This window comes from Megascapheus bottae, chromosome 14, assembly GCF_031878675.1.
Source record: "Megascapheus bottae isolate mThoBot1 chromosome 14, mThoBot2.hap1, whole genome shotgun sequence".
NCBI classification, from domain to species: Eukaryota; Metazoa; Chordata; class Mammalia; order Rodentia; family Geomyidae; genus Megascapheus; species Megascapheus bottae.
In genome coordinates this window covers 53,025,451-53,050,756 of record NC_143522.1, presented here as the reverse complement: position 1 = coordinate 53,050,756, position 25,306 = coordinate 53,025,451, and the positions used below count along the sequence as shown (strand labels likewise).

Here is a 25,306-nt window from a genome sequence, read left to right as displayed (position 1 = left end):
TGTTTCTTTTCCTCCTCCCCTGCTCCTCTCCTCCTAGCCATCCTTCACCAGGGTCTCCCTCCCTGTCTCCCAAGCCGGCTGTATCTCTCCCCTTCTTAGCTGTCACCCCTGCACCTCTTTCTTTGTATTCCACGCGCCCTCTCCCGGCCTCACCGACATCTCTCCTCCCCCGCCTGGCTCAGGCCTCCCCCTGCCTCCCCATCTTCAGATCAGTCTCCTCCCCCTAGCTCCTCTCCCCTCCCGTCTGCCTCACCCCACTCCCCGCCTGCATGCCAGGGTTTCTTTCCACGCTGGGGGTCTCAGCACCTCTCTTTCTCCTCTCCACCCGCCTCATCCCTCACCCCGGGGTTAGCAAGGGTCCTTCCTTCTCTACCTGGACGCCCCCCCCTCTCCCCCCATCAGCGCCACTGACTCTTCTCCCCACTTCTCCTCTCTTCTCTCTGCCCCTTTAAATCCGCCTGGCCCAGCCTCCCCCGTGATGCTGGAATGGAGCAAACATTGATTTGTGCTGGGATGGAATCGGAATTTTGATTTTTTTTTTTCCTCTCCCAACCATAGAAGAAAAAAAATAATAAAAAAACACTCCCCTCTTGATAGCCCCTACCCCCTCTTCCCAGCCAGCTCCCAGCTCCTCTTCCCCATCTTCAGCCAAGGCAGATTTTTTTCCCCCTACACTATTCTCATCTCCCCCCACCCCTGCCGCCACTCACCCCCCACCCCACTAGCCTGCTTCTCCAGCTGGGAAGACAAGACAGGGGCTCCTCACAGCTCCTGCACCGTCCTTCTCTGGGCTAGAGCAGCCTCTCCGGAAGGGGAGGGGGCTTGGCTGGACCGGGTGAGGTGGGAGTGGAGGGATCCAGCCATGGATGCGGAACCCGGGAGGCAGCCTGAGCCCCAGCCCACATGGTGAGTAACCTGCCCCCTCCCTTTTGCCCAGCTGCCCATCCCCACCCTCGCTTTCTTCCCACAGAGCTTCCTCCATCTCCCTCCTCCCCAAGAGCCATCTACCCACCTGGGGGTTCACATCTTTATCGTCTCCCTTCACCCCCACCCCTGTTTGCTTAGAAAACCGGGGGAACCGGGGGACCCAGGGGCAAGAACGCAGGCGGCCTATGATTCTGCCCAGCCCCCTCTCACCCCCCCCCATCCACACTCTGGGGTTCTAGGCTGGAAAAGTAGGACTCCTGCCTAGGATTGGGGCCCCAAGTCCTGGGAGGCGCCCTCTACAAGTTGGGAAGGATGGGGGGAAGGCTTCCCCATCTCCGCAAAGGGAGATGCTGGAAGGTGCTGCCTGGTGGGGGGTGGGGTGAGTGGGGGGCGGTGCTGATGCTCCCGAGCCACCGGCCTGGGAGCGGCGGCCGAGAGGAGGGGCCTTGCTCTCCACTTGCTCCCCTCTTTCTCCGCAGCCACTCAGGATGAGGGTCCGGCCCTGTCTGCCCGCGCTGGGGCCCCTCCGCCCAGCCCCCGTCTAACTGCCCCCGCCTCCAGGCCTCGCCCGGCCCCCAGGCCCCCAGCCGGCTCTCCAGCCCCAGGATGCGCTGAGCCGCCGGGGGGCTGAGGCCGCGCGAACTACATGCATGTCCCCCGGGGGCAAGTTCGACTTTGACGACGGGGGCTGCTACGTGGGGGGCTGGGAGGCGGGGCGGGCACATGGCTACGGCGTGTGCACGGGGCCCGGCGCCCAGGGCGAGTACAGCGGCTGCTGGGCGCACGGCTTCGAGTCGCTGGGCGTCTTCACGGGGCCCGGCGGACACAGCTATCAAGGCCACTGGCAGCAGGGCAAACGCGAAGGGCTGGGCGTGGAGCGCAAGAGCCGCTGGACGTACCGCGGCGAGTGGCTGGGCGGGCTGAAGGGGCGCAGCGGCGTGTGGGAGAGCGTGTCCGGCCTGCGCTACGCCGGGCTCTGGAAGGACGGCTTCCAGGACGGCTACGGCACCGAGACCTACTCCGACGGAGGTGCGGGGGCCCGGCCCACCACGGCCCGCTCACCCGCATGCACCCACCGCCCGCCCGCCCGGCGCCCTCCACGCCCCGCCTTCCCCAGCCAGTCGCCCCCACTGCGCGCCTGCTTCCGATCCCCGAGTTTCCCCGTGACCCCGACCCGCATCGCCCCCACCGGCGCCACCCTCGGGCCCTCCTCCCTTGACCGTCTCCGGCCTGCGCCTCCTTCCCCCATCTCGCGGTGCCTCGCGCCTCCCCGTCTACCCCGCTGGCCTGTCCCCCCTCCTGTCACTGGTCTCCGTCGGCTGGTACCTCGTGGTCCCGTTTGCCTGTCCCGTGTCCACTTTATACCACACCCCTCCGGCAGCCTGTCCCTCCTCACACCCCCTTTCTCGGGCTTCCCCACGCCTTCCCAGGCCCCAGCTCCCCAATACCCTTCCCAGGCTCAACTCCCCCCTGCCACTCGGGCTTCCGGGGAGTGGATGGCTGGGTTTAGGGGTTTCTAACTCTCCCTCCGACTTCCACCCACCCACAGGCACCTACCAGGGCCAGTGGCAGTCCGGGAAGCGCCACGGTTATGGGGTGCGCCAGAGTGTACCCTACCATCAGGCGGCGCTGCTGCGCTCACCTCGCCGCACCTCGCTGGACTCGGGCCACAGCGACCCCCCGACGCCACCTCCGCCCCTGCCCCTCCCTGGAGACGAGGGTGGCAGCCCAGCCTCGGGCTCCCGGGGCGGCTTCGTGCTGGCTGGACCTGGGGACCCAGACGGCGCGTCCTCCCGGAAGCGCACCCCGGCCGCCGGAGGATTCTTCCGCCGGTCCCTGCTGCTCAGCGGGCTCCGGGCTGGCGGGCGCCGTAGTTCCTTGGGCAGCAAGAGGGGGTCCCTGCGGAGCGAGGTGAGCAGCGAAGTGGGCAGCACGGGACCCCAGGGCTCCGAGGCCAGTGGACCCCCAGCTCCTGCGCCACCCACCCTCATCGAGGGCTCAGCCACCGAGGTATACGCCGGCGAATGGCGCGCCGATCGGCGAAGTGGCTATGGCGTGAGCCAGCGCTCCAACGGGCTGCGCTACGAGGGCGAGTGGCTGGGCAACCGGCGGCATGGCTACGGGCGAACCACCCGCCCCGACGGCTCGCGAGAGGAGGGCAAGTACAAGCGCAATCGCCTGGTACACGGAGGACGCGTCCGCAGCCTCCTGCCTCTCGCCCTTAGGCGGGGCAAAGTCAAGGAGAAGGTGGACCGGGCTGTCGAGGGTGCCCGTCGAGCCGTGAGTGCTGCCCGCCAGCGCCAGGAAATTGCCGCTGCCAGGTGGGCATCTGGTGTACCGGGCACAGAGGTAGGGGCGGGGTGCCCAAGGGAGGACCAGGCCTTCCGGTCTGGGACGTGGTGAGGAAGAAGAGCAGGCCTAAAGGCCTGGCAGTGGGACGGCCTTGGAATGTGGGCTGTTCCTATCTAAGGCTACAGGTGGGTGTGGGTGTAACTGGGGGTGGCGGGGTATTGGAGCGAAGTGGTGTAAGACTGTGTGTCTCAATATCTTTTGTGTGGAAATGTGTATCTGTGTGGGTGCAGCAATGAGCTCGGCATTGTGCAGGCCCAGAAGCCTCTTGGAACACAGACAAGTCCCCCAATCTTCCACCCCTCACAGTCCCTTCCAGGCTTAAGGCCTCAAGCTAGTAGCATGTGTGTTGAGCAGAATAAGCTTTTCCTAAATGGGTTCCAGCCTCGGATCTTAAGAGGAGACCTAGATTGGATGACTGAACTCCACACCTGAAAAACTAGTCTCCCCCAGGTTTGCCTCCTCTCTTTTCTTTTACCCAAGTAGTAAAGGTTTAGGGTGAGGAGGCTTGCCTGTAAATGAGATTTTCTTTCTGTAAATCAGATTGCATTCATTGGAAATGATTCATGGAAATCAGGAACCTTGCAGAATTATCCAATAAGAATACAATGTAAGCCAAATGTGTAATTTTGTTTTCCATTAGCTACATTTTTTTTAAATGAAAAAGGGGCCGGGGATGTGGCTAGGAGAGGAGAGGTAAAAACGTGAGACCCTGAGTTCAAAACCCCAGTACCAGCCAATAAAAGAGAAAGAAAAGGAACAGTTGAAATGAATTTAACAACGTATTTGTATTCAAACTACTATTTTCAAAATACCATTTCAACTCACAATCAAATTACTGAGAATTTGCATTCTTTTGAACTAAGTCTTTGAAATCGAGTGTATATTTTATACTTGCAGCATGTCATTTCCATTTAGATTATCCAAATTTCAAGTGCTTACTACTATCCATGTCTTAGGACTACTAAAATATATAGCACAGCTCTAAAGATAACAACAGAAATTGTAATAGGATTCATGGGCCCTTGGTTTATACAACTTAGGCATTTGAATTTTTCGATACTGGATGATCTTTAAACGGGATGTAAGCCAGGTATAGTGATGCAGACCTGTCTAATTCCAGTAAGGCAGGTTTATTGAAAGCTCAGAGTCAGCCTGGGTTCCATAGTGAGACTCTGTCTCAAAAATGTCTGAATAAATTAATGAAACGAGGGCATAGTTGAGGGATTTTGTTGAAATTTGTGACTGATTCAGAGAGCCAGAGATCAGGAGATTCCAAAGAGGTGTTCCAATGAATTGGTATAATGGCTGACAGGTTTGGTTTTTTGTGTTGTTTTGGTATGTCTGTGTGTAAGAGAGGGGTGTGTGTGTGTGTGTGTGTGTGTGTGTGTGACACACATGTCAAATCTAGAGTGAACAACACTTTGCATCTGTAGATGTATATGTGTATGGATGTTATAATGGAGGCCTTAAACCAGAGAAGTGGGAGGTCAGAGCCCCAAGGAACATTTTAGGCAAGATAGGGTGGAGGCATGTGCAGGAAAAAACTGATCTCAGTAACTGGAGGATCAGGCAGTAGGAGGAGGCTGGTAGGTCTCCCCAGCAACAGGCCTGACAGCTCTGATTGGCTACTGGTTACCATGGAAACAGCAGAGCCTGAGCATCAGGTGCATCTGCCAGGTAGCTTCAACCTGACTGATGCCTGAGTGCAGATTAAATCTACTGCCTGGACCTGATCATTCACACCTTCTACATACACAAACAGTTTCTTGCAAGTTTTACAGCCTTCAACAGAACTCAGTGTAAACCAGCAATGTCAAATCTTGCTCGTCACACCTACCTGCCTGGAACCCTGAGATCAACTCAGTTGCAGGACAAGATTAGGCTTTTAAGCTCCTTGATTTTCAGAGGTTTGAGGAAAGAAAGCTATGTATTTCAAAGTATGTAAGCAAGCGGTTAACTTAACACTACACTGGACACCACCAGCCCCTAGATCCAGACAGCCTTTTTTAAAAAAATGTTTATTGTAAAGGTGATGAACAGGTGAATTACAGTTACAAAAGTAAGGAAACAATTACATTTCTTTTTAAGCCAGCTAGAGTAGACCTGTGGCCAGAAGGAGTCATGGGTCTTGATCTATTAGAGTCCTTGGCAAGCTAATAACCACCTATCTTTGCTCCTTTATGCCATATCTCAATCGAGATTACAGATCCAACTTAATGATTCTAAACTATCTATGGTAAATTGCAGAGGGCAAAAGGATAGGGTAAATTAAGGCAACTGAATTAGGGAGAAAACTGAGAAACCACAATGGGTAAGGAACTGACAATACTTCAGGTGATTTGTATCTGAGGAGCAGAGCATGACAGGATAGCTGTGTGGAAGGAAGGCTAAGTGCTTACCCAAAAGGTATAATTGCCATGGTGAGAAAGCATATTGGTAAGAAGGAATAATATCATTGCAAAAGGGGCAAACCACTCCAACTCCAGAGCCACAGGGCAGGGAAACTGGCAGTGACAGAGAAGAGTGTGATAGTAGCAGAGGCCAGACAAAATCAAGATGGAACTTTTTTTTTTTTTGCCAGTCCTGGTCTTAAGCTCAGGGCCTGAGCACTGTCCTTGGACTTTCTCAAGGCTAGAGCTCTACCACTTGAGCCTCAGCACCACTTCTGGCTTTTTTCTGTGTATGTGGTACCAAGGAATTGAACCCCGGTCTTCGTGCATGCTAGGCAAGCACTCCATCACTAGGCCAAACTCCCGGCCCGGGACCTTTTTTTTTTTTGCCTGTCCTGGGGCTTGAGTTCAGGGCTTGGGCACTGTCCCTGAACTTCTTTTGCTCAAGGCTAGCACTCTACTACTTGAGTTATCACTTTTCTTGGCTTTTTCTGTTTAATGAAAAACTGAGGAATCAAACCCAGGGCTTCATACATGGTAGGCAAGCACTCTACCACTAGGCCACATTCCCAGTCCAAGATGAGACCTTCTTATGCCAAGAAATCTATTCTGGAAGAGGTAGACGGAGAGTAGAAAGGGAAAAAGAAGGGTAGCTGAGAACAACGAGGTAGGGGCGAGGTGAAACCAGATCAAGGCAATAGGATAGTCCCCTGAACCTCACAGGAAGGCACATCACTCCAGGGGGGGTTTGGGGACACAGAAGGGTGCTGACTGCCAAGCAGGCAGTAGGCATAACTGAAAGTTCCAAAAGGAACTGCAGAGAATGTGCCAAGAGGAGGAAGGCTCCTGACTTACTGGGGCAAAGAGCAGGACAGCAGTGGAATAAGAGTTCAAGCCGAGCCTGGCCTTGAGGCTGGAAGTGTTACTACAGGATGCAAGGACAGAGAGGTGCGAGAGGCACTGGAAAGTGTGATAACAGCAAACAGCTCAGGTCTGGAAGGGGAAACTAAAAGGGTTGCTGGCCAGGTCTTTCTGGGAGGCAGGTTGAGGACTCTGGAGGTGAGGTCACATCAGAAAGATAGGGTAGGAATATGGAGAGGGAAATGGGGCGTCTGAGCAAGTGCTTATTTGAAATGGAGGACAACTTTCTAATTTCTTATCCTTGGGGCTTGACAGGGCAGCAGATGCCCTCCTAAAGGCAGTGGCAGCCAGTAGTGTTGCCGAGAAGGCTGTGGAAGCAGCACGAATGGCCAAACTCATAGCCCAGGACCTGCAGCCCATGCTAGAGGCCCCAGGTGAGGTGTGGGTGCGGCGGAGGGGGATAGGGAGGGAAGGCTCTGGGATCTGAAGAGGTTCATGCCTGAGGAAGGGGGGTGGAAAGCTCCCCAGGGATTGGGAGAAGTCAAAAAAGTGGAGCCTAGTTGTCTGGGGAGTGGCACTGGGAATTAAGAGTCAGGGTGATGGGAGGTTTGGGGGTTTTTCAGTGGACTTCGGGGCACCAAAGTACCAATCAGGATAAAGCTTCAAACTCTCTAGTCTCTGGTTCTGGGGGCTCCACTGATTCTCAGCTGTTCCTACCCCAGGCCGCAGACCCAGGCAAGATTCCGAAGGTTCCGACACAGACCCATTGGATGAGGATAGCCCTGGGGTGTATGAGAATGGACTGACCCCCTCCGAGGGCTCTCCTGAGCTTCCCAGCAGCCCAGCCTCCTCCCATCAACCTTGGCGACCCCCTGCCTGCCGCAGTCCACTGCCTCCTGGAGGAGACTGGGGTCCCTTCTCCAGCCCCAAAGCTTGGCCTGAGGAATGGGGGGGCCCAGGCGAACAGGTAGAAGAACTGGCTGGCTATGAGGCTGAGGATGAGGCTGGAATGCAGGGGCTCGGGCCCAGAGATGGTTCCCCACTCCTCGGAGGCTGCAGCGATAGTTCAGGAAGTCTTCGAGAGGAGGAAGGGGAAGATGAAGACCCCTTGCCCAAACTGAGAGGCCCAGGGGGCTTGGTGGCTGAGCCTGTCACCACACCGGTCCTGAGGGGCCCCTCTTCTAGGGGTCCTGATGCTGGGTGCCTGACTGAAGAATTGGAGGAGCCTGCTGCAACCGAGAGGCCTGCCCAGCCGGTGAGACTCCCACTCTTTTTAGACCTCTGTCTGATGAGGGGCAGGCTTTAATTTTGACTTGGCTTGCTCTGCCTGGTCAGCCTTGGACAATATCCTAACTCAAAAAAAAAAAAAAAGAGGAAAGAAAAAGAAAAAAGAAAACTTTCAAGCTAGAAAGAACCCTATAACCTTTCAAGACCAACTCCCTCATAAAATAGATGGGGAAACTGAGGCCCAGAGCACTTAAAGTGACTTGCTCCTGGTTACAAACTAATAATTAATGGTAGAATCAGAACATTTCCATTCCCCCCCCCTCGTTCCCTTTCCATATCATTTTCAGCTCCCAGTTTCCTACTCCACCCCCACCCCCACCTCCGCACTTTCTGTCTTTGGTGCCCAGAAATAAAAAAGGAAAAAATTGTTCCCTCCCTACCCTCACTCTCCCTCCCTCTTTGGGAAGAAGAGAAATGGAGGGGTGGAGAGAGCAGAAAACTGGGAAAGGTGGAGTTCCCTCAGAACTCTCTGCTCTGATTGGTTTGCAGCCTTCTCCTGTCTCCTAGCAACCACATCCTCACCCCTTCATCCCTCTGCCTTACTGCAGTATGGGCTGCTGCTGCCAATGTCTGCTACTAAGGCCAGGCACCTTCTGCCTGGCCCACATGATGTGCTGGTGGGAGGAGAATGGTGGGGGGAAGGGCTGTCCCCAACTTGACAGTACCAGAGCAAAGGTGGGGCCCTGCCTGCCTGGGAGAAGAGAGATGTTTTGCAATCTGAAACAAAGGTTAGAGACTGCCCTGCTCTGGCCTATACACAGAGGTATACAGGGCCCTTCAGCTTCACCAAGGAAGCCAGGGCCAGGAGGTGGGACCTAGCCTGGATTTGGTCTTCAGGGACTGAGACTGCTTTCTCTTTGTCTCTCTAGGGAGCTGCCAACCCCCTGGTGGTGGGAGCCGTGGCCCTCCTGGACCTCAGCCTGGCATTCCTGTTTTCCCAGCTCCTCACCTGAGGAGACTTCCTGGCCTCCTTCTGGCTTGGTCACCTGCCTCTCCACCCCCTTTGACCTGCCTTTTTCTCTTTTCCTCCACCTGGTTGTGTTTTGTCCTATCTTTCCTTCTCCCCTTCCTTTCTTTTTTGAGCCCCTTTATTTTTTTGTCTTCCTTTCCCCCTTTCTTGTTTTGGATTATCTCATTTATTCTGGATCTGTCTTCCTTGCTCCCTTCTCCACCCCACCCCCTTCTTTCTCTAGATTGTTTACATATGAAGGGCTTTTCTCTCTCAGAGTTGCTTTCTTCTCTGAGGCATACAAATCTAAGTCAGACCACTGCCCCCATGCCCTCCCCAACTTTTCTTTAAACCTAAACTTTGATGAGGGTGGGGGTTTGGTTTCCTGAGGAGTCTCCTGAGTGGAGAGGAGGAAGAAAATGGAGAAGGGGTTAACTGAATTCAAGACTAGGTACTAGTTGAGCCCCTGTAGCTTCCTGGCCCACATGAAAAGCTGGAGAAGGAGCCATTGTTACTCTTACCTCGGAGGATTTGAGCTCACCTCCCAGGACCCAGTTAGGTTCTTGCCTAACTTGATCCTTTTAGGGGGAGAACAGGGAAGTGAACAATGGAATAAACTCCGTAGACTCCCTAGCTAGTCCCTTTTCCAATCCCCAAAGATGGCCATTGAGAATGCCACGGCATGCCAAAAGCAATGTGTAACGAAACAGAAGTATTCAATTCAGCCCAGCCCACCACTTGCAGCTTCTGCCACTGACCTCTATGCTTCCATGATCTGGACTCACCTGTGTCCTTTGATTAAAACCCTAAGGGGCCAGATGTGTCATCTACTTACGGCAGAAGGTTAGAGGCATTGAGCAAGGACATCATTCCCAGCTCTGGCAGTTGTGGTGAGTGAGGGAGGCACTCTGAAGGATGGAATCAGGAAGGAGAGGAAAAGCTGATGGGTAGCAGCCACCACTGTGGCAAGTCCTCTACTGTCCAAATAGGCTTCCTCATCCCCTTAGAATCTGGTGAAATGGGACAACCCAGAAAGGATCAAGGAAGCTGATGTCTCGAACCCTACGCTTCCCAGGCAGGGCAGAAGTGAGAGTCAAAGATCAGTCAAGAGGTCTTACTTGAGATGTGTACCAGGATGTGGCTGGTCTCTGGTACTAGCTTTTCCCCTGGGGACAGGAAGCCCTAGGAAAGGGGGGCCGTGGAGTCCCCAGGGGAACATTTCTCCCTCCCCTGCATGAGGCAGAGGCAAGCTGCCTGCCACCCCCCTCCCTCAAGGAATGGCCCAGCCCAGGAATGCCCACCATACACACCCACTTCTTTTGTTTTCTAGTCAAACTCTTGTTAACTCCTTGGCCTGCCTCCCTCCTTCCTCCCCTCTCGACCTTTACTTCTGATTTCTATTTCATGGAATTTGGGATTGAAGTTGTACAACAGTGCCGCCAACACCAAGTCTTGCAGGAAAAAAAAAATACAAAGAAATTTAACAAAAAAAAATATATTAATAAAAAAGTTCAAAAAAAAGAAGAGGGGGGCAGAGATTGTCACCTCCTTTGGAGTGCGATAGCTTCCAACCCGAGCTCTCCAGATGGTGCGGGTGTGACAAGGAGGCCTCTTGGGGAGCTGCAGGTGTCGCCTACTGTCCCACCAGCCTAAAAGCCACTAAAGACGGCGCCCACGCCCGGGGCTGAAGGTCAGGGAACTCGGAGACCGTTCCGGGGCGCTGCGGGAGGGGCGGGGCTCGAGGGGGCGGGGCCGGGAGGGGCGGGGCCCAGCCCTCCGCACACCCCGAACCAGGAAGCGCAGGGGGGAGAGGAGCGAGGCTGAGAACCGGGCCAGGTGAGGCGTCCCAGGGCGGGGGCGCTGAGGCCGTCCCGATGTGGGGTTGCGGGGCGGGATCTCGCGGGAGTCCTAGCGCAGGGTCCTGGAAGAGAAGGAACGGCAGAGTTAAGATGGGCTATCGGGGGAGGACAGGGGGAAAGAAATAGGCGGGGCTCTGGCGCATGCTCCGCGGAAACCGGCGTGGGCACTAGGCGGGGACGCATGCGCTGTGGGGACTCCCTTGGGCGTGGGATTGGGCGGGGATGTGACACCTGGGTCGGGGGGATTCACCGCTTGTGGGTGGGTTCCTGGTCCTTGAGATCTTTGCACAGGGCAGGGCTCGGCCGGCCGTCGGAGAGAAAGGGCTCTAAGCTCTTCCCGCTCCCGGGCTCGCCCCAGGATGGTAGTCCCTCCGCTGAAGCTCCAGGACCTCATCGAGGAGATCCGCGGGGCCAAGACACAGGCCCAGGAGCGGGAGGTGATCCAGAAGGAGTGCGCCCACATCCGGGCGTCCTTCCGCGATGGAGACCCCCTGCAGAGGCACCGCCAGCTGGCCAAACTGCTCTACGTCCACATGCTGGGCTACCCCGCCCACTTTGGACAGGTACTGGCCCCACACCCTCCTCCGGAGCTGGAGGAAGACCAGTGGGACGGGGCGTGCGCCCCCCTGCGTATCTGTGCTGCAACTCCTAAGCCCTCACACCGCACCCGAAAACCCTTTTACAGCCCATTACAACCTTAATTGATCAGCTGCCCTAATCCCTTTATTCTCTGGTTAGCCCCGTGCAGGACACCTCCTTGTTTTCTCTCGTCCTCCACACTTGAGTCCCAGAAACCACCCGCTCATGCCTGAATCTCCCAAGCTTCTCTTAGGTTGAAGAGAGTGGTGGGATATGGTGTGAGGGAGGAGGAGGGAACAGGGATGATAGTGGCTCTGGTTTCACCCCCACCCTTCTGGGTCTGCCCCCTTTTCCTGTAGATGGAGTGCCTGAAACTGATTGCCTCCCCCAGATTCACAGACAAAAGGGTGGGCTACCTGGGGGCTATGCTTCTATTGGATGAGAGACACGACGCTCACCTGCTCATTACCAACAGCATCAAGAAGTGAGAGGGTGCTGGGGTGCTGGAAATCAGGGAGATGGGAGAATGGGGGACTTGTAAAATTCAAGGGGGCTGCCTGCTGCAGATGCTGGGAAGAGCTAGATTTCTCAAGAGGCTTAGCTGACTTTCATCCTGACCCTGCAGTGACCTGAGCCAAGGGATTCAGCCAGTACAAGGCCTGGCCCTGTGTACCCTGAGTACCATGGGCTCTGCTGAAATGTGCCGGGATCTGGCCACTGAGGTAGAGAAGCTCTTCCTGCAGCCCAGTCCCTATGTGCGCAAGAAGGTGAGATACACAACTCTGGAAACTCTCCTGGTCTGCCATAACAGCAGAGTTGAGTTGAATCTGGTGGACCTCCCTGCTCTGTCTGAAGCCTCTGACCTCTGCAGGCCATTCTGACTGCAGTGCACATGATCCGGAAGGTCCCAGAGCTTTCCAACATCTTCCTGCCACCTTGTGCCAAACTGCTCCATGAGCGTCACCATGGTAAGGCCACAGGGCTCCCCATATGGACAGAAACACAGGTCAGGACTACCAGCTCATAAGAAAGGGTAGTGTACACACAGACATACATGCAGTGGACACTCTCAGGCCCCAACCCACTATTCACCTCCCCACCCTGACCCCAGGCGTCCTGTTGGGTACTGTCACGCTGATCATGGAGCTCTGCGAACGAAGCCCTGACGCCCTCAGGCACTTTCGAAAGGTGGGCTGGTGAAGGGGCAGGCCCTGGGCCTGGAAAAGATGGGTAGTGGGAGAGGAATGGGGGACTTGATGTTGAGAGGACAAGGAGAAATGCCCAGCCACGGATATGCCCTCCCTCCAGGTGGTACCCCAGCTGGTACAGATCCTCCGGACTCTGGTGACAACAGGATACTCCACAGAGCACAGCATATCTGGTGTCAGCGATCCCTTCCTGCAGGTGGGCTGAGTTTTCTTGCTGTATCCCTGAAACAGAAGGCTTAGCAGAAACTCCACAGCCAGTGGTTACCGCCCATAAAATACTTTGACTCAGTCAATGTCTGGAGCAAGTCACTGGATGCCAGTGGCTCCCACCTGTAATCCTAACCACCCAAGAGGCTAAGATCATGGTTTGAAGCCAGCCCAAGCAAGAATGTTTATGAGACTTTTGGGAAGTGGGGGGAGAGGGGGGCTCAAGGGTAAGCGACTCGGTAGCCTTGAGCTGAAGAACTCAGGGAGAGTACCTATGCCATAGTTCAAGCCCCATGACCCCCCAAAAATGTTTATGAGACTTATCACCAGTAACCCCCAAAACAAAGTCAGAAGTGGAGCCGTGGCTCAAGTGGTAGAGCACTGGACAAGCCTGTGTTCAAGTTCCAGGAACAGTATGCGTGCATGCACACACACACACACACACACACACACACACACACCATAATCATTCCAGATTGTCATGGTTATCCCCACAAATAGAGTTGGAGTGGGTTAGGGGAAAGTCAGAACATAAGGGAAGGAAGCCAGGGCTGGTGAATCACGTGCTAGCCTTGAATGAAAGAACTCAGGGACAGAGCCCTGGCCCCAAGTTCAAGTCCCATGACTGACAAAAATATATTATTTAATTAATTTTAAAAAGAAAAAAGAAGAGTAGCAATATAAAAAGCCCCTCTTAGGGCCAGGAGTTTGGCCTAGTGGTAGAGTGCTTGCCCAGCATGCATGAAGACCCAGGTTCGAGTCCTTGGTACCACATACTTAGAAAAAGCCAAAAGTGGTGCTGAGGCTCAAGTGGCAGAGTGCTAGCCTTGAGAAAAGCCCAAGAACAGTGCTCAGGCCCTGAGCTAAAGCCCAGGACTGGCAAAAAAAAAAGAGAGAGAGAGACCTGTAGAAGTGAGACAGGGTAAGGGGCTCTAGGGATTAGCCAGACCAACCCCTGTCAATGCCACCTTCAACACTAGGTTTTTCTCCTTATCACATAACTATTTGTCCTGTGAACCCCTCTACCTTCTTTTTTCTTTTTTTTTTTTTTCCTGTTGGTCATAGGGCTTGAACTCTGGGCTTGGGCATTGTCCCTGTGCTCTTCAGCTCAAGGTTAGTGCTCTACCACCTGAGCCACAGTGCCACTTCTGGTTTCTGGTGGTTAATTGGAGATAAGAGTTCCATGGACTTTTGTGCCTGGGCTGGCTTTGAACCTCAGTCCTCAGATCTCAGCCTCCTGAATAGCTAGGATTGTAAGAGTGAGCAACCAGCGCCCTGCTTTTTCTTCTTTGGCAAAAAAGAAAGGGGCTTGAACGCAGAGAACCTGGTCACTGTCCTTGAGCTTTCTCAAGGCTAGCGCTGTACTATGTGAGTCACAGCACCACTTCTGGCGTTTATTGTGTATGTGGTACTGAGGAATTGAACCCAGGGCTTCTTACATGCTAGGCAAGCACTCTACCAGTAGGGCACTCTCTCGGTCCTACTTTACAATCTTGAACCCACCTTCAGGTCCAGATACTTCGTCTGCTTCGGATCCTGGGCCGGAACCACGAGGAAAGCAGTGAGACCATGAATGATTTGTTGGCCCAGGTGGGAGCTGGGTGCAGGGGCAGCATTCCAACATGTTGTGCTGGGTCCACCCACCCAGGCCACACATGACCACTCACCACAGCTGTGTGATAACCCTCTTACCCCAACCTCACCCCAAGCCAGTGAACTCTAGGCAGGAGAGACACTGTGGGTTATCATTCTCTTGCCCTCTGCCCAAGCAGATCCTGGAATGTAATGGGATTTCGGGGAATTTTGTTAGATCGTGGAGGGATGGATAGAAGAAATAGCATTGGGAACCTTCCAGAGATCCTAGGTGAGAACTGAGCCTTGCATGCATGCATCTGTTCTCTTGGTGCACAGGTGGCCACCAACACAGACACTAGCCGGAATGCGGGCAGTGCCGTCCTATTTGAGACAGTGCTCACCATCATGGATATTCGCTCTGCAGCTGGCCTACGGGTATCCCACCATGTGCTTTCCTGGGGCCCTCACCTGCACCCTAACCCAGCCAGGCTCAAGGGCCTGCTCCCTGGCTTCTCCCTGACCCCTTAGTTTGTGCTCTTGTGCTGAGCAGATGGCTTCTTCTCTGACTGTCCCCACCTTCTGACCCTTCTAGGTTCTAGCTGTCAACATTCTTGGCCGCTTCCTGCTCAACAGTGATAAGAACATTAGGTAATGGTCTGCCTCCATGTCTGGCTAGGCTGGACCGCTGAGCCCATGGCCCTCTGCATTCCTCTCTCCTGATCGCATCACCTTCTTACTCCTGAACTGGGTACAGGCCAGGAGACAGGGGCAGATGGCCGTGCATGATAGTTCCTTCCCACCTTGACCAGGTATGTGGCTCTGACATCATTGCTGCGGCTGGTGCAGTCGGATCACAGTGCTGTACAGAGGCATCGGCCCACAGTGGTGGAGTGTCTGCAAGAAACCGATGCCTCACTCAGCCGGTGAGCAGAGGGGATAAAAGTCTAAAAAGGACCCCTGCCTGGGCTCAAGGAGGGCCTGAGGCATACAGCAAAGTGACTCAGTCTACCTGCATAGATACCTTTCTCCTGCCAGGCGGGCCCTGGAGCTGAGCTTGGCACTGGTGAATAGCTCTAATGTGAGAGCCATGATGCAAGAGCTTCAAGCCTTTCTGGAATCCTGTCCCCCAGATCTACGGGCTGATTGTGCCTCAGGTATCCTGTTGGCTGCAGAGAGGTGAGGTGACAGGTTCCCAGGAAGCAAAGGGTACAGCCTGGGAATGGACACCATCAGAGCTAATAAGTAACATTCCCTAGATTTGCTCCAACCAAGAGGTGGCACATAGACACCATCTTGCATGTGCTGACAAAGGTGAGACAGGAACTGGTCTTAAGTGGGCAGGAGTAAGCTGAATTCGCCATACTGGTGGCCACATTCCTCCTTCACCCCCTAGGCAGGCACCCATGTGCGGGATGATGCAGTGGCCAACCTGATCCAGCTGATTGGGGGAGCCCAGGAGCTACACGCCTATTCTGTGCGCCGCCTATTCAGCACCCTAGCAGAAGACATCTCCCAGGTGCCATTTCCACATCCCCAGGCCTGTACGGCCTCCCACAGCCCTTTGTGAGCCTCTTCCCTACTTGGATTCTAAACTGGTGTCCTCTACCTCACAGCTGTTTCCTGAGTGCAGGAGCTGCTCTAGGACAGAGTTGAACTTTTACTAAAACATCTGGGCTCTTGATGCCTACTGGCTGTGGAGCCCTAGACTCAGTCCCTCTCCTGTATCTTCCTATAGGACACTATGTATCTGAGGACCAGATGAGATAGATAGAAAGCCTTGTTGCATGTTTTAGGTTTTACAGTTATCCTGAATGCTGTAGATATGAACAGGTGCCAGCTAATACTCATAGTCTCTGCCCCCCCCCCCCCCCCCCCCCCCCCGGCCTTTTTTTCTCTCTCAAGTACAATGGGCCTGCCTGCCTCTCAAGGCTCCATCATGTGGTTAGGCCATGTAGTTCTCATGTTTCACCACCAGGTGGCAGTAGGAGTACAGACACGAGGACACATAGGACATTGTCCACTCCCATCTTTGTACTGTCTAAACTTGCAAGGACGGGAATATCTGGCAAGCTGTATTACACCTGTGAAATTATTTAGTACCTGACTAGACAGGCATGTCTTCTCATCAGCTTCTCGTTGGCAACCCATTGCCCATCTGCCTGTATTGAGAGTTGGATATTGTATGATGTTATAAGCACCCAGATAGCCCTTGGCAGGAGCAAGGTTCTCTACTGCTGCCGGGGGTGTTGCAGGGTCTCAGAGAGGGGAAAGGACTCAGATACTGATCCAGCAATGTTCCTTGGCCCACACAGCAACCACTGGTACAGGTGGCGGCCTGGTGCATCGGAGAATATGGGGATCTCCTGCTGGAGGGGAACTGTGAGGACACGGAGCCCCTTCAGGTGAGACCTGGCTCTGTGGGGAGGCACAGTGAGGAAGAGGACCTGTCAGGAGGGCAGGGCTGGACCCCGTGTCACTGCCTGTTCTTTACACCTGAAGGTAGAAGAAGAGGACATTTTGGCTCTCTTGGAAAGGGTGCTGCAGTCCCACATGTCGCTGCCAGCCACCCGAGGGTATGCCCTCACAGCCCTCATGAAGCTTAGCACCAGGCTCCGGGGAGACAACAAGTAAGAAGGGGCCCCAGCTTCTTGAAAGAAGTCCCTTTACTTTTGACTGTGCCCACTTAGGCACCACGAGACGCTCCTCTCCTGTATGCGTATCCCTTCCATTCCTTAGGTTCTTGCTTTTGAGCCACATGATCTTGGGCATCTCCTTGTGTTTTCCTCCTCTGCTACTTTCTGGAGTGGAAGGGCAGGGCAAGCCAGTGCCACTCACATGCCACCTTGTGCCCCAGCCGCATCCGCCAGGTGGTGTCCATCTATGGAAGCTGCCTAGACGTGGAGCTACAGCAGCGGGCTGTGGAGTATAACACACTCTTCCGGAAGTATGACCACATGAGGTGCGTCCGTCAAATCCCTGCCTGTGCCCAAATTCAGTGAGGCTCTGGTAGGTCTCACCGTCATCCTAGATGTTCAGGAGGCTGAGATCTGAGGGTTGTGGTTCTAGACCTGGTCAGGAAAGTCTGTGAGACCTTTAGCTCCAATTAACCATCACAAAGCCGGAAGTGGAGGTGTGTGCTCAAGTGCTAGAGCACTAGCCTTGCACAAAATGCTAAGAGTCAGTACCTAGGCCTTGAGTTTGAGCCTGGAAACCAGCTGTCACAAAAAAAAAAAAAAATAAGCAAAACAATCCAAATGCCCCATGCTAGTTTCAGGGGTGCCCACCTCGTGTTATTTCCTGCCAAGGTAAGAGCCTCCTACCTGCAGTTCATTGAAGCTAAGCTGGTTTCCAGCCTCCTTGCTCATCTGAAAAACAAGAGCATGCCATCTGACATCCACACCCAAGGCACCCCAAATTCTTCACCCTCATCCCCACGTGCCCCTTGTGAAGACCCAGGGATCACATAGAGGAACACATGCACTCTACCCACTCAGGGCAGCGATCCTCGAAAAGATGCCTCTTGTGGAGCGAGGGGGTACTCAGGTTGAAGAGGAAGCAAAGGAAAGCCAAATAGCAGCCCAGCTTCCGGAGGAAGCAGCCTCTGCCCCTCCAGAGCCCCAGGTGAGGAAGCTGGAAGCCCTGCATGTGAGACTTGCTGGGGCTTCCATGCCCAGCTGTGACACTTGTGCCCTTCTCCCCAGGCCTCCCAGCTCATGGATCTCCTAGGTCTCCTGGATGGCACTTCAGGGGACACACAGCATCCCCCTCTTCTGGATCCTTCTCCAGGGGTTACTTTAGTAAACCTCCTTGACCTTCCCTGTGTACCTGCACCCCCAGGTAAGCCTCAGCAAAGGGGAAAATGTCATAGGCATTGTTTATCTAAGTTGTTTATCTTTGTAAGGTAAGGACTCAGGCCCTTTCATCTGTATGCCCTCTTCCCAGCCCCTTTTCCATAGGCAAAAGTCCCCTTAGTCATGCCTTTCCCATGATGGCCAATCGTCAGTGTTTTCTTTGTCCCTTTGGGTTTTTTGTTTGTTTTTTGTTGTTTTATTTTGGTCTATTGTGGGACTTGGACTCAAGGCCTGGGTGCTATCCCTGAACTTTTGTGCTCAAGGCTACCACTTTGAGTCACAGCACCACTTCCATTTTTCTGGTGGTTAACCAGAAAATCGCATGGACTTCCCAGCCTTGGCTGGCTCCAAACCATGATCCTTACATCTCAGTGCCTGGAATGGCTAGGAGCCATCAGCACATGGCAGTTGGCTCATTCTTAAGGTTTCAGCTGCCATGGTAACCGCTTCCCCTCACCACTAAGTTCTTCCCAGTATTGTCTCATTTTACTCCTAGCACCCAGCACAGTCAGATAATCTCACGTTGTCATTTGCTCCTCTCTACCCCTAGACTGTCAGCTCCAACCTAAGCTTCTTGTCTACTTTGTCACTAGCCCTCAGGTATCTCAGGGCTAAGAGATGCTCACTCCTTTTGTTGAGTGAATGAATAGGTATGTCAAGCCTGCGTACTGATCTCTGCCTCTTTGCACCACTCCAGTACCCATTCCCAATATCAAGGTATTTGAGCGAGAGGGAGTCCAACTCCATATGTCATTCATTCGACCCCCGGAGACCTCTGCATTGCTCTTAATCACTGTCACCGCCAGCAACTCTTCCGACGGTGATGTTACCCACTTCATCTGCCAGGCAGCTGTGCCCAAGGTTTGTAAAAATCAGGGTTCCAAAGTGGTCTAGGAACACCAAGACACACACGCACACATACTTACACACAAAGTAGAGGAAGTGTATGGGGGGAACAGAGTGGGATGGGAAAGGAATGGTGTGCACTGAGGCAGTTAGAGGGCTGGAGCTGGGCATGGAGGCTCATGCCAGCAATCCTAGATACTTAGGAGGCTGAGACCTGAGGATCGAGGTCCAAAGCCAGCCTGGGCACAAAAGGACCTGAGACTCTTAATTAATCTCTAGAAAACAGGAAATGGGGCGTGACTCAAGGATAGGGTGGTAGGCTTGAGCTGAGGAGCTCAGGAACAGTACCCAGGCCCAGAATTCAAGCCCCAAGACCCACAAGAAAAAAAAAAAAAAAAAAGGGAAGAAGAGGGGCCGGGAGTTTAGCCTAGTGGTTAAAGTGCTTGCCTAGCATGCACAAAGACCCGGGTTCAATTCCTTGGTACCACATACTTAGAAAAAGCCGGAAGTGGTGCTGAGGCTCAAGTGGTAGAGCTCTAGCCTTGAGAAAAATCCAAGGACAGGGCTCAGGCCCTGAGCTTAAGCCCAGGACTGGCCAAAAAAAAAAAAAAAAAAAAAAGAAGAGGAGGGCTGGAACTACTGGGTGTAGTCCTGTTGTCTGAGTCTGGCCTTACTGTGTTCTACTCAACTTCCCCCTTGTTAAGAGTATGCAGCTGCAGCTACAAGCCCCGAGTGGGAACACAGTTCCAGCCCAAGGCGGCCTTCCCATCACCCAACTCTTCAAAATCCTCAATCCTAAAAAGGTGAGTTCTGGAGCACTAAGACTCCAGGGTGGGAGAAGTAAGGGGAACTGACCCTGCTCTCTCCCCTCCCATTCCTAGGCCCCTGTGCGGCTAAAGCTGCGCCTTACCTACGACCACCTTGGCCAGTCAGTGCAGGAGATCTTTGAGGTGAACAACTTGCCTGTGGAGACATGGCAGTAACTATCCTCTCATTGCTACCTGGGGCTTCAGCAACTAAGAACTGACCTGTAGACTACCAGCAGGTGGCACTCTGTCCCTGCACTGGCTACTGCAAAACTGGTGCTGGGGAGTTGGGGGGAGGTCTGCCCCGTCCCTCATAAATAATGAAAGCCAAATAAAGCCACAGGGAGGTAGAAAGCCATATTGCAGTATATTTGAGATGGAAAATACATATGAATAACAGCAAGGCAGGCAGGAAGTATGAATCCTTCTGGAACCTCAGGAACTTGTCTCAGCAATGGTTTTCTTTCTGCCCCTCTCTTCAAGTGCCAGGAAGTACTTCTCTCTGGATCAAGACTAGGCCGACTAGCATATCAAAGCAGATTTCCTAGATTCCTAAGAGGAATTTCCAACCAATTCCCCCACCTTGCTGTGATTCCCCATATCCCAAGGCTGGGAACTCCCTACTGCCTCCCCTCATCTCCACCTCAGCTGTAAGGCAGTTTCGGAGCCGCTGGCAGAATCAATGGCATCGACCAAGGGAGGGGGGGTGGCAAGGGATTTTCCTGTGCTTAACTACTGATCACGGCTAAGTGGAAATCCTATAAACACGAGCGGAAATCAATGGAGGCTGCTTAGCGGCCAGGGGAGAGGGGCGGCCCTCGGATTGCATCTGACGGATGAGGGAGAAGCAGCAGCCAGAGAGTGCTTTAGAAAGGGTAGCTGAGGACAGTGTGAAAGAACAGGCAGAACTGATGGAAAGGGGGCCCTGTTGAAAAAAGATGGGCACAGTGAGCCCAAATGGGTGCTATGTGGGCCCCGGAATCACCATCCCCTTCTAGGCAGTGACCCTGTGGTCCATGCTGCTGTCAGAGAGCTTAGTCCCTGTGGTCTCTCTTGAAACTGTGGGTTCTAGCAGGCGCTGATAGTCCTGAGGCCGGAAGCGCTGTAGGTACACGATGAGCTTGGCAGGTGCTTTCTCCTGTGTTGGCACACCTGCAGGCGACAGAACAATGAGGAAAGTCTCCAATGGGCCACTGTATGTGCTTTTACTAGGTTGTCTGTCCATCTAGCCAGGATCCCAAAGTTTGTTTTGTTTTGCTGGTCCTGGGGCTTGAACTCAGGGCCTGAGCACTGTCCTTAGGCTTTCCTCAAGGATAGAGTTCTACCACTTGAGCCACAGCACCAGTTGCAGCTTTTTCTGTGTATCTGGTACCAAGGAATTGAACCCAGGTCTTCATGCAAGCACTCTACCACTAGGCTAAATTCCTAGCTCCCAAAGTTTTTTTGTTTTTTGTTTTTCCCAGTCATAGAGCTTGAACTTAGTGCCTGAGCATTGTCCTTGGGCTTTCTCAAGGCCAAGAAATCTCAAGAACCAAGAAATCCAACCCAGGGTTTCCTTCATGCTAAAACAAGTACTCTATCACTAGACCAAACTCCTGAAAGTGGCCCTGATACTCTAAATACCATCCTACCATCCAACCAGCTTTTTTTTCCCTTTGGGCTTGGGGCTTGAACTCTGAGCCTGGGTGCTGTCTTTGAGCTCTTCAGCACAAGGCTAGCACTCGACCACTCTGAGCCATAGGGCCGCTTCCAGTTTTCTGGTGGTTAATTGGAGACAAGCATCTCATGGGGTTTCCTGCCTGGGCTAGCTTTGAACCATCAATCCTCAGATCTTAGCCTCCTGAGTAGCTAGGGTTACAGGCATAAGCCACTGGTGACCAGCATCCAGCTAGCATTTTGTTGGTTTGGGGTGGGGTTTTTTTTTGGGGGGGGAGGTTGTTGTTTTGATTTTTTTTTCCTTTTATTTTGGTTTTTGCCAGTCTTGAGCACTGTCCTTGGACTTTCTCAAGGCTAGAGCTCTACCACTTGAGCCTCAGCACCACTTCCATTTTTTTTCTATGTATGTGGCACCAAGGACTCAAACCTGGGTCTTTGTGCATGCTAGGCAAGCACTCTACCATTAGGCCAAACTCCCAGCCTCTAACTAGCTTTTATAAAGTATCCACTCCTTCGGGAGACTATAGAGGTGAGACATCACAAACAGCGACTGAGCAGGAGTATCTGGGAAGCCCCTCTCTTCTCCAGCAAAGGAGAAATCGTGCCTAGGTAGGCACACTGAAGACAGATGTCTCATTTATCACCTGCCCTGAAATCAAGATTAAAGCCTATCTAGGCAAGCCAAAACTCATTAGCATGGTAATGAAGCATATCACAAAGAAACCAAAGTCTACACACCCAATAGAGACAGCTGTAGCTGTGGAATGGGATTCTTAACCCCCGAAACTCTATATGGTTACAAAAAAACCCAACCAAACAAGAACAAAAACCCAACTCTAACAGTATCCTACATCTGTCAGGTTCCATGGGGTGCACAACCCCATACTTGCATGGATAAGTGGTCTACAAGGAAACTAAACATGGAAACATAGAAACCAATCTGCCAAAGCCTATCCAACTATCTCACATAAATGCAGTTTCTTGCCTTTTACCCAAAGAAGAGCAAGAGGAGAGTTAGGCATGGCAGTGCATCTGTAATGCCAGCACTCAGAAGTCTGAGACATGAGGAACTTGAGTTCAAGACCTGAATAGCTACATAGCAAGATTCTAAATAATAATCATAATAAAGTGTAAATGAGGATCTAAGAATAGAAGTTTGGGGGAAGGAAGGGTCAAAGCTAAAAATCAATAAGTAGAACTGAAGGAGACCTGCCGGGAAGTATTAGAGCTAAATCAGATAGAATAACTAGGATAAAGGTATGGGAGAGTTCAATTCAAATTAAGCAGCTATTAAAAGAAGAAACTGGATTTGAAAATTGCTAACAGTTCCTGTTATTGATGTAATCCAGAAACTGGGTGCCAGTGGCTCCTTAGGAGACAGACCTGAGGATTGAGGTTCAAAGCTAGCCTGGGCAGAAAAGTCCTTGAGATTATCTCTAATTAACCAGTGAAAAGCTGGAAGCCTTTAGTTCAAACCTCACCACAGGCACTAAAAAAAGAGGAAAGAATCCAGATAGTCTTGGGGTAACTATATGGACCAAGAAAAGGGAACAAGGTTGTGGCAGAGAGGCCTGTCTCCCTCACCAAGCATGCTGCTAAGGCTGAGGATCTTCTCTAGAGCAGCTGGGACTTCGGCCACCTCATGTACCAGGGCCTCTACTTCACCCACAGCATAGCCAAAGTCAGCTGTATCCAGGTCCACTCTGAGCTGTGGTACCTTTTCAGCTCCAGAGACCATCAGCTTCCAGGCACTTCGGTTGGTCACAAAGCTAGCTACTTCCTGCAGCCTCAGTGGAACCAGCACAGCAGCCACACTTCCAGCCCTCAGCTCTTCAGCCCCCAGCAGCTCACAGAGCTGGGCCACAATTTCAGGTTCAGATGTGAGTTCTGTGTACTCAGTGTGAGGTCCTGAGATGCCTGCTTTCCCGGGGCATTTTAGTTCCCATCCGCTACCCTCTCGTTGTCGCAGCCAGTGATCGGATCGCATGAGGCTCAGCTCAGTGGTGTCATAGTAAGTGTCTCGGAAGGTGAGCCGATGTGCCAGCGTGCCCCCCAACTCCTGCAGGCGTTCCTCGGTATCAGGCCCCGGCACAAACTTTCGCTCTACTTCAATCAAGCCCTGGGCCATGCTACCTGCAATAAATATTTGCAATCAGCAACCGACATTTGTATGTAACACATTCCCTGAATGGCAGCCGCTCGGCCAAGACCTGTGTCTGGCATGGGATGGACGTAGGAGGCACGCACTTATCTCTCGAGCTCTCTGTGAGCTTAGCGGTGCCCGGTGTTCCGTTCAATCTCTTCCACCGCGGGCGATCTCCTCCACCCAGAGGGCTCCCTGGAGGGGAGGCCGTGTGGCGGAGATCCTTCCCACGCTCGCTCCACAACTCCGGGCCCACGGCGGCCAGCAGCTCGACCCAGGCTGGCCCGCCCGCCCCCTCCCTCCGCGGCCACCGGACTGGCTGGCGGAAGCTCGCTCTCACCTGAAAGCTCGAGGGTCTCCCTCTCGCGGGACCCGCGCTGGGGGAGGGGAGCCCACGCCACACCCGCGAGGAATGCCGGGAGTCGTCCCCGGCCCGGAACTCAGCCCGGCTCTCAGCGCCTGGCCAGTCCCACACCAGCGGCCATGTTAGGCCCGTTGTGCTGGTGCCGAGGGAAGGCCAGGTCCGAGAGGTCTACTACTGGCTGACTGTCACCCCTCGGTGGGCTGGGGAGCGAGGGCGTTTCTTGAGCTTGTCTTCTCAGCGTCGATACCTCCACGAATCCCGGGGTCGGCTGGGGTCGGGCCCTAGACTGAGCGCCGCCACCTAGGGTCCGATGCATGGCATGATGGGAGATGTAGTTCTAAGGGAGCCCTTGACGCTCCCGGCCCGTCGCTATGGTGACCACAAAGCTACAATTAGTGCCAGCGGGACTGTACCTAAAGCTACACGGGGGCTGCAGAACAGGGGAGAATTCATTTAACCAGGAGCCGAGGCCCCTGTCCCCAGCCTCTTGTGGCACAAGCCGCTCACTTAGACATTGCAGTTTATTTCTGTGTGTGTGTGTGTGTGTGTGTGTGTGTGTGTGTGTGTGTCTGTGTCTGTGTCTGTGTCTGTGTGTCTGTGTGTGTTGAACTCAGGGCCTGGGTGCTGTCCCTGATCTTTTGCTCAAAGCTAGCATTCTAACACTTGAAGACAGAGCTTCAGGTACGGCTTCTGGAAGAGGTGCACTGCAGATGGGAGCCTCACAGACTTTGCGGCCAGGGCTGGCTTTGCGCTGTGATCTGCAGATCTCAGCCTTGAGTAGCTAGAATTCCACGCGTGAGACTCCAGCACCCACCCTCACCCCCCCACCTGAGACACTGCAGTTTGCAGTGGTTGCCTATTTAAGTGCCAGGCCAGTGGTAAGGGTTGAGAGTAGGATATGTAGCTGGTTGGTTGAATCCAGCTATTCTGGAGTTTCAGAGGGAATCTAATACATCCTGGTAAAATGTTCAGAGTATGTTTCAGTGGTAAGCTTTATGATCAGAGGGTTTTTTTCGGGGGGGGGGGGCAGTTCTGGGGCTTGAACTCCGAGCCTGGGCACTGTCCTTGGACACTTTTTTCTCAAGGCTAAAACTCTGCCACTTGAGCCACAGCACTACTTCCAGCTTTTTCTGTGTATGTGGTTTCCAGTAATTGAACCCAGGGCTTCCTGCATGCTAGATGAACATGCTACCAATAGGCAAACTCCTGAACCCAGAAATAATTTAATAGGGAATTAAAGATAGTGGAATCTCATCAGGCACTGGTGGCTCAGGCCTATAATATTAGCTACTTAGGAGGCTGACATCTGAGGATTGCAGTTCAAAACCAGCCCGGCATTAAAGTCGGTGAGACTATTATCTCCAATCAACCACCAGAAAACTGAAGTGGCACTGTGATAGAGCATTAACTTTGAGCTGAAGAACTCAAAGCGCCCAGGCCCAAAGT

General features: G+C 53.3%; 3 protein-coding genes across 3 annotated transcripts; 2 read left to right on the top strand and 1 right to left on the bottom strand.

The window, feature by feature from the left end:
* The first annotated feature begins 246 nt into the window (after positions 1-246).
* Positions 247-10,290, top strand: Jph4 (junctophilin 4). Its single transcript, XM_090345268.1, has 6 exons — positions 247-906; positions 1,407-1,956; positions 2,477-3,248; positions 6,846-6,964; positions 7,253-7,785; positions 8,687-10,290. The coding sequence occupies exons 2-6, from the start codon at positions 1,578-1,580 to the stop codon at positions 8,768-8,770; spliced, it is 1,887 nt and encodes a 628-aa protein (XP_090201394.1). The 5' UTR covers positions 247-906; positions 1,407-1,577; the 3' UTR covers positions 8,771-10,290.
* Positions 10,291-10,563: 273 nt separating this feature from the next.
* On the top strand, positions 10,564-20,055 carry Ap1g2 (adaptor related protein complex 1 subunit gamma 2). Its single transcript, XM_090345266.1, has 22 exons — positions 10,564-10,602; positions 10,984-11,188; positions 11,564-11,688; positions 11,830-11,971; positions 12,076-12,172; positions 12,316-12,392; positions 12,513-12,608; positions 14,129-14,209; positions 14,531-14,629; positions 14,787-14,842; positions 15,004-15,117; positions 15,230-15,370; positions 15,451-15,505; positions 15,588-15,710; positions 16,507-16,596; positions 16,694-16,821; positions 17,049-17,153; positions 17,689-17,815; positions 17,896-18,031; positions 18,743-18,906; positions 19,596-19,694; positions 19,773-20,055. The coding sequence occupies exons 2-22, from the start codon at positions 10,985-10,987 to the stop codon at positions 19,872-19,874; spliced, it is 2,361 nt and encodes a 786-aa protein (XP_090201392.1). The 5' UTR covers positions 10,564-10,602; position 10,984; the 3' UTR covers positions 19,875-20,055.
* On the bottom strand, positions 20,046-24,162 carry Thtpa (thiamine triphosphatase). Its single transcript, XM_090345267.1, has 3 exons — positions 23,837-24,162; positions 22,938-23,486; positions 20,046-20,849 (listed from the first exon to the last, which is right to left on the bottom strand). Exons 2-3 carry the CDS (start codon positions 23,479-23,481, stop codon positions 20,692-20,694), a joined length of 702 nt encoding a protein of 233 aa, XP_090201393.1. The 5' UTR covers positions 23,482-23,486; positions 23,837-24,162; the 3' UTR covers positions 20,046-20,691.
* Between the last annotated feature and the right edge of the window lie 1,144 nt (positions 24,163-25,306).

Coding starts and splice junctions, on each gene's coding strand:
- Jph4 (XM_090345268.1), top strand. CDS start 1,578: ATGTCCCCCGGGGGCAAGTTCGACTTTGACGACGGGGGCTGCTACGTG. Junction 1,957..2,476: donor CGAGACCTACTCCGACGGAG/GTGCGGGGGCCC, acceptor ACCCACCCACAG/GCACCTACCAGGGCCAGTGG. Junction 3,249..6,845: donor CAGGAAATTGCCGCTGCCAG/GTGGGCATCTGG, acceptor GGGGCTTGACAG/GGCAGCAGATGCCCTCCTAA.
- Ap1g2 (XM_090345266.1), top strand. CDS start 10,985: ATGGTAGTCCCTCCGCTGAAGCTCCAGGACCTCATCGAGGAGATCCGC. Junction 17,816..17,895: donor CTGCCCCTCCAGAGCCCCAG/GTGAGGAAGCTG, acceptor CCTTCTCCCCAG/GCCTCCCAGCTCATGGATCT. Junction 19,695..19,772: donor AAATCCTCAATCCTAAAAAG/GTGAGTTCTGGA, acceptor TCCCATTCCTAG/GCCCCTGTGCGGCTAAAGCT.
- Thtpa (XM_090345267.1), bottom strand. CDS start 23,481: ATGGCCCAGGGCTTGATTGAAGTAGAGCGAAAGTTTGTGCCGGGGCCT. Junction 20,850..22,937: donor CAGCCTTAGCAGCATGCTTG/GTGAGGGAGACA, acceptor TGTCGCCTGCAG/GTGTGCCAACACAGGAGAAA.